We start from the raw sequence: 7,075 nt of genomic DNA, 5'->3' as shown, positions 1-7,075 counted from the left end.
ACAGGGCCAGTGTCTAACTAAGTTGACCATTCTGGCCTTGAACTTGTGACCCTCTGACCTCGGCCTCCCAAGTAGCTGAGATTAAAGGCATACACCACTGAATCTGGCTACCATCTTTCTATCTTTTTTAGTAATATATCTGTTCAGATCCTTTGATCATTTTTAAATTAAGTTACTCATCTTTTGGTGTTGAATTATAAGATTTCTTTGCTATTCTGAATGTGATTCCTTTATCAAATGATTCACAAAATTTTTCCCTAGTTTGTAACTTGAACTTTCATTCTCTTAACAGTGTTTTTTACGGAACAGATGTTTCTAACTTTAATAAAGCCCCACTGTTCTATTTTTCCCTCATATGCCATGTTTTCGGTATTCTATAATTCATCAAAAACCCCAAGGCCATACATTTCCAGCTATGCTTTAGTCTAAAAGTTTTACAGTTTTACATTTTACATTTAGGTCTGTGGCTTGAGTTACTTTTTGTGTTTGGTATAAAGTCTGTATCTAGTTTGATTTTTGTACATATGAATTTCCAATAATTCCTGCATCATTTGTGAAAGAGACTATCCTTCTACCACGGAATTGTCTTTGTACCTTTGTAAAAGTTCAGTATTTATGTGGATCTATTTCTGGGTTCTTTTCTTTTGCTAATCACAGGGACGGATATTAACTTCCTGAAAGCACAGGGCCCATGTCCAAATTTCCTATCCATAATGTTCTGGGCATCACTATCTTGAATGGAAAAATTAGAAGTGGAAAGAATGGGTGAGTAGACTCTAGGAAGAAAGTCTATGGTCACTCAATAGATCAGCACCTCCGGAGTGGAGATATTATAAGACCACAGGTTTGTTTCAGGGGACAGAGAACAGAGAAGTATAAAGTATTTTCCTGTTTGTTAGCTCTTTTATTTTTCTTGTTTTTAAGACAGGTTTTCCCTACATATTACAAGCTGGCCTTGAGTTCACTATGTAGCCTAGGAAGTCTGGAGCTCATGATCCTCATGCCTCAGCCTCCTGAGTGCTGGAATTACAGGTACATACCATCATGCCTGGTTCCTACTTAATTTTTATGGCTTCAGTCTCTTAACTGGAAGCTACCAATTTTTAATATCATTTTAACAGTAGCTATTTTATGGTTAGCAAAGAGTTCTGACCAAACTTTGGCACTAGGATGGTTGTCATATTAGCTACTCACGGAGTTTTCTGACTTCCAGAAATTTTACTCAGATGCTGGGTGAAGGTGGTAAGGGTTGTTAGTCAAATGTCTTTCTGACCTAGAAGCATTTCAGGACACTGTGTAAAGTAAAAAACCGTTTAAGGATAACATAAAATGCCTGTGATAAATAGATGATTTCTCAACAACCCTTGAAGCCCCAAATTTCCTTCTCAAATAATAAAGCAACAGATATTAGCTATATACCTTAGGACTGTGCTGTCCAATGTGGTTAAATTTAAACTAAAAATTCAGTTGTTTAGTCACACTAGGCACATTTCATCCCAATAGCCCTGTGAGGGTTGTGGCCACATGAGACTGCACAAATATAAATATCTTCATCATAGCAGAGAGTTACCCTCGATGGTACTGCCTTAGCATCCAGAATGTAGGGCGCTTACCAGACTTCAGCAGGGATGATCTATTTTGCAGGCAGCCCAGAATGTACTGTGATCCAATCAAAAATTACCCCCAAGATTGGCTAGGGATTTAGCTCAATGGTGCTGCCACCTACTTCACAAGTGTAAGGTCCTGAGTTCAATCCTCAGTACCAAAAAAAAAAAATGTATTTTTGGGCTGGGGATGTAGGGATTTAGCCCAGTGTTTCTGCCGCCTGCCTTGCAAGCGCAAAGTCTCAAGTTCAATTCCCAGTACCAAAACAAACAAACAAACAAACAAAAATTACCCCCAGGAGACCTGGCAGTTAAATAATAGACAATTGGCTAGTCGAAAGTTGGTATTCAAAAGTCTGCTGAAGGAGCTCTGAAGTTAAAATGTCCCAATGGGGATGGCAGCAGGGTGGGCAACAGACAAAATTAAAGAGCAAACCAACATACAATGACCATGACACAAGGTCATAAATTATTTTAAAAGACCAAAATATTAACTATGCATCAAAGGCAAGTTCCCAGCTTATGCTCACACATCAAAGCCCATCATCAAATTTAATGTATGGTCAAGGCAACCACAATAGCTATGGACTCTATGAAAGGCTATTATCAAGGCCAAGTTTAAAACAATTTATTAGGTACGTATAAATACTTAAAATTTTTAAAACATATTACCGAAAGATAATCTTTTAATAAATATTAATACATTTAATACTGTATAAATTGTATTTGAGGGAGACACCTAGAATACAAAGATATTTGGCCAAATGTTATTAGTTTTTTTGTGTGTGTGGACACATCCCAGTATTTTTACAAAGAACACTGTTCAATCTGTCATCAATTTCCTTTGAATTATCTAAGATTACCCTTGTAATAAAATTACCCTTTTAATTACCCTTTTAATAAAATTACCCTAATTACCCTTTTAATAAAAAGGGTAGATGGGGAGAAATAACCTACATTTCTCAGAACAACATATGAAATGTCATTATTATTTAAAAGGTGAGGTAGAGTCAGCAAGGAAAATCAAATGATTTAGTTCAAATTAAATTTTCTATTCTTCCCTATAAAAATTAATAGCTTCATACTTTTATAGGAAAAAGCACATCCAAAAATGTTGCTAATTTCCACTTAGGTGAAGGTTCTTACCTTTCTGGTTTTCTTTTTCACATCCTGAAATCTGTTAAGACAATATTTTATATTTACTTAAGTATTCAGTTATAATGAACAAATCAAAGCAGATTATAAAAATTAATCTTACCAGTGATCTGTAGAGACTGGATGTGGGGTTGACTTTAATGAGTTGTAATAGATCTTGCATAGTAAATACCTGAAGGGGAAAAAGAATTAGCTATATTATTATATCAGTATTTAAATGATCAAATAGGATATGTTTCTGAATATGATGCTAGGAATCATACTGAAAATTAAATGAAAACTACAACTATGCTATTAATGCAAAATTGGAGCTTTTTTATATTAATAAGTTACTATAAACATAGGTTTGAGATTAAAAGGATAAAATTTTTTAAATAATGTAATTAACCCCAAATAGTTAACAAAGATGATACGCTGAACAAAAATGATAGCAATTGTTACATGCTTTTCAGGTGACACTCAATTACAGTATCTAACAAACCAATAAGTAGATGAGGGAATTCCAGGTCTTTATAATTACTACTTAAAAATGTAAAGAAACTGAATTTTTACTGTCCTTTCAACTATAAATGACTACAAAGTACCCAAAATATTTTTAAACACACATGTTGAATAGCTATTCTTATGTATTTTTACTGCAGTTATGTATCATTTAATATATCTACCCTGACAACACTGAGATGCAGTAATTTGTTTTCAAATAAATAAAATATTCTGCATAGCATTTTATATGAGGAGAAATCATTAAATGCATGAACTGGATTAAATACTGCCACAATAATACATAATTAATCATTACACACATATTAAGCAAAATGATAAAACATATTAGAAAGTTAGAGAATGACAGACTAAAAATGAATTCCTAATTTTGATAATAGAATGTAGTTCTTAATGAAGAAACAGATACCTAAATTTCAAGATTTCATTCAAATACTAACATTCTTATTTCCTTAAAGCTCTGCAACATGAAACTTTTGGATAATTACAGATGAAATCAAGAGTACAAAGACAGGGATGACCAGCAAGAGTGAAACTTGATGTACACTATAAATTTTGAGTGACAAAGCTGTGTCAATGTAAGTTTACCAGCTACAACAAATGTGTCACCCAGAGGGGAAACGGTGACAGGAAGGAGGTCTGTGCATGTGTGCAGGTGCAGATATATGGGAACTCTCTGTATCCTCCACTCAATTCTGCTGTGAACCTAAAACTGCTCTAAAAAAAAGCATGTTATATTTTGAAACACACAGGGACGCGTGCTACTTTTAAATTAATAAAGTATGACTAATATATTAATGAAAAACAGTTAAAATAGTCAGAAAAGGGATAAAACGCAAAAGATTTTTAATATTTGAGAATTTTACAGCTTTTCTTATTCTTTTTTAGCTTCTCTTACACAATTACAAAGCTGAGAAATCTGAAGACACAGTAGCATAGTAAAGAGAACACATTTCAGTGATCTAGTGTTAAAAGTTGTGCCATTTACAAGTTGTGTGAACTTGAGCAAATCACCTGTCCAGGGTCTGGTTCGTCATCTACAACACATGTGACACCTACAGTGTATCTAGCACAGTGCCAAGTTCACAAGAGACTTAACAAAAATGGCATTTATAAACTAATTAGACTACACAGAATGTTAAGGCCAGCTCCAGTTCTAAAAGACTGATATACCAAAGATTTAATGACAATCACAGTCAGTACTCATTTGTTTTGTAACAATACACAGTACACTAAATTGTGTATTACAGGCAGATACAATGTGAATTCAAAGATGAACAAGATGGAATATTACTCAACCATAAAGATTGAGAAATTAGATTCATTCATAGGAAAATGGATACATACTGAGGATATACTCCTAAGTGAAATAAATAAATCACACATGTGTAAATACCGAATAGTTTCTCTGGTGTGAATAAACTATAATAGTACATGAGATCCTAATGATATAATGGACAATGTGAAATAGGAAGAAAGGGGCTAAAGGTGTAGGGGAAGTGGGAAGGGTAGGGGAAAGGTAATACAGGAAAAGGAAAAAATATGAGTTAATGAAAAGATGGAAATGAAGTGTTTGTAAAGGGGGAGGGGTGGAGGGGGTGAAGGGAGGGCAGGGACAAAGGGAAAAAATGACAACCAAGATCTGTCATGTAAAGGTACAAGATCCCAATGATGAATGTAACTGTACTGTATACCTAAAATGTACCAATAAACTCAATGAGAAAAAAAACAAAAACAAAAACAAAGATGAACAAGAAATCGAAGTAGTCAAGAAACACTTCCAAGGTAGGGGAATACAGTTGGTTGGGTCCAATCCATAGCTCCACACACTAAAAGGGAACACTCAGCTATTATTACTACTTACAATCATAGGAGGAAGTAACTATTTGTAAAAAATTCAAAAACAGAAAGACTTTACCTTTTCTTTTGCCAAACCACTTTCCGGAAAGAAAACAGAAAGGGAATATTCATAGCCACATCTTTGTAAGTGATCTGCCACTACAGAGTTTGAGGCCCCTACTAAGAGGGTACTTCCTTCCACTGAGATGGACTGAGGCTGCAGTTCTCCACTTAGCACAGGGTGCATCAGTTCATGGATTAGCTGGTTTCTGAGTTGTGTCTGAACAAAACAAAGCAAAGCAAAATACAAAAGGGAGGGGAGGGGAGAAAGACAGGAAGAAAATAATCTAGCAGGATAGCTTCACTAGAGACATACAGATTTGTCTTTATTGGAATCCTTTTAGTTCCAGAATGGTTCTAGATCCATGGCCACAAATTAGGATCTAAGCCAAGTACAATTTGTCTGACCTGGTGAGAGAAGCAGCCCAGTGAATTCAATCAAAAGCTTTCTTTTCCCAGCTCTGTAGACTATTATAACTTTGCTTCCCTAAGGGCACAGGTGCCTGTGATTGGGAATCAAGTAAATGAGAACATCTGAGCACTTCACACCTCTCTGGATTGCTGGAGGCTGAGAAAATACTGCCTAGTCAAGCCAGTTTATTGGGCACACTGATCAAAAACAAAATTTACACATCAATAACCTTAAAAATGTTCTTTGACACAATAATGTGATTTAATCTATGCTAGTCAGAAAAATGAAAGGTGCAACCGAAGGTTATGTGTAGACTTAGAGTAAACTAAACATTCAACAACAGGGAGCACGACAAATTACTCATACATCCAAAGATGAGCCCACTGTTACTGAAAATCAGGATTTCAAGAAATTTAAGGCAACAAGGAAATGCTTTCCATATAATTTAAAACAAGATACATGCACATTGTACCAACTGTGGCTGAATTAGATATCATTTTCCCCCTTCTTTTCTGTATTTTCCAGATGAATCTGTTTTTAGGAGGTTACAAAAGCAATAGGCAAAAGGGAGATACTAATCAGGGTTACTTTTCCTTATTTCCTATTTTAAGTGTAAATATACTTTTGAAATGTATACTGTACACAAATTGAGGTAATCCTACTTCTTGCTGTTAAAATACAAAGTGTACTAATACATATTGGCTGTCCATATTAAATGCTATGTCCCAATGTATTTTAAGGCAAAAAGTTTCATTCCTCAAACTGTTCTGCAGTAAGCAGTACACTTAATATATTCTACATGGAGTCAATATCCTTCATCAAACATACTACAAAACCACCTACTGATTCAGGAACAGTATACCAGATACAAAGAACAAGTCTAACCTTACTAAAATATGTTCATTACTTAAATGTTACCGCTCCTATCTTAATACCAGTTCCATAAATCTATTATTTGAATAGGCTCTTTTACGACTCAAACTAAACATTTTCCATACAAAAGTATAACTCACCACTACAATCTACGCATCATCCTATTTTTAAAATCCAAGCTCTCGATAAATTTAAATGTGGACTGCTGCAGGTTACACTTGTAAAAGCTATGACACAGACGGAACTAAATCTGATACCTTTAAAGTGTCCAGTATACCTCGATCCTTAAACGTCTGGTATAGCTTTTTGCGCAGTTCATCTTGACTCAACACATCATACTTAGGGGGCATTGTGGACTGGAAGAGAAAATGGTTCTGAATTACATCGAGGTCAGTGAACAAGTGAATTTCTGAAAACAGGCCAGTGGCCGCCCGGGAAGCCCTCAGATGCGTGCGGGGTAAAGGAGCTCTAAGGGACGGAAACAAGAGACTTCTCCCCAGTCGGTCCCGGAAAGTGGCAGGTGTAGCTACCTCAGCCACCATCAGGTATCTGCTTCCTTCCGAGCCTGCCCCGCCGTGACGCAATTCGAGGTCCAGCCCAGGCTGGCTGGCCTTGGACGAGAGGGAATCCC

At 35.7% G+C, this 7,075-nt stretch overlaps 1 protein-coding gene across 2 annotated transcripts in view; it reads right to left on the bottom strand.

The window, feature by feature from the left end:
* Positions 1 to 7,049, bottom strand: part of Ofd1 (OFD1 centriole and centriolar satellite protein) — a 34,344-nt gene extending 27,295 nt beyond the window's left edge. For both annotated transcript variants that reach the window (XM_033760441.1, XM_010613949.3), the window contains exons 1-5: positions 6,975 to 7,049; positions 6,702 to 6,800; positions 5,179 to 5,379; positions 2,863 to 2,931; positions 2,751 to 2,781 (exon numbers count right to left, since the gene is read on the bottom strand). In XM_033760441.1, the coding sequence (XP_033616332.1) occupies positions 2,751 to 2,781; positions 2,863 to 2,931; positions 5,179 to 5,379; positions 6,702 to 6,800; positions 6,975 to 6,986 (412 nt within the window). In that variant the 5' untranslated portion in view covers positions 6,987 to 7,049. The remainder of the gene's footprint in view (positions 1 to 2,750; positions 2,782 to 2,862; positions 2,932 to 5,178; positions 5,380 to 6,701; positions 6,801 to 6,974) is intronic.
* Positions 7,050 to 7,075: the final 26 nt, after the last annotated feature.

The sequence above is a fragment of the Fukomys damarensis genome, unplaced genomic scaffold, assembly GCF_012274545.1.
Source record: "Fukomys damarensis isolate Sample0158 unplaced genomic scaffold, DMR_v1.0_HiC HiC_scaffold_39, whole genome shotgun sequence".
Lineage (NCBI taxonomy): Eukaryota > Metazoa > Chordata > Mammalia > Rodentia > Bathyergidae > Fukomys > Fukomys damarensis.
The sequence above is the reverse complement of the archived record's forward strand: the minus strand, read 5'-3'. Positions and strand labels throughout refer to the sequence as shown.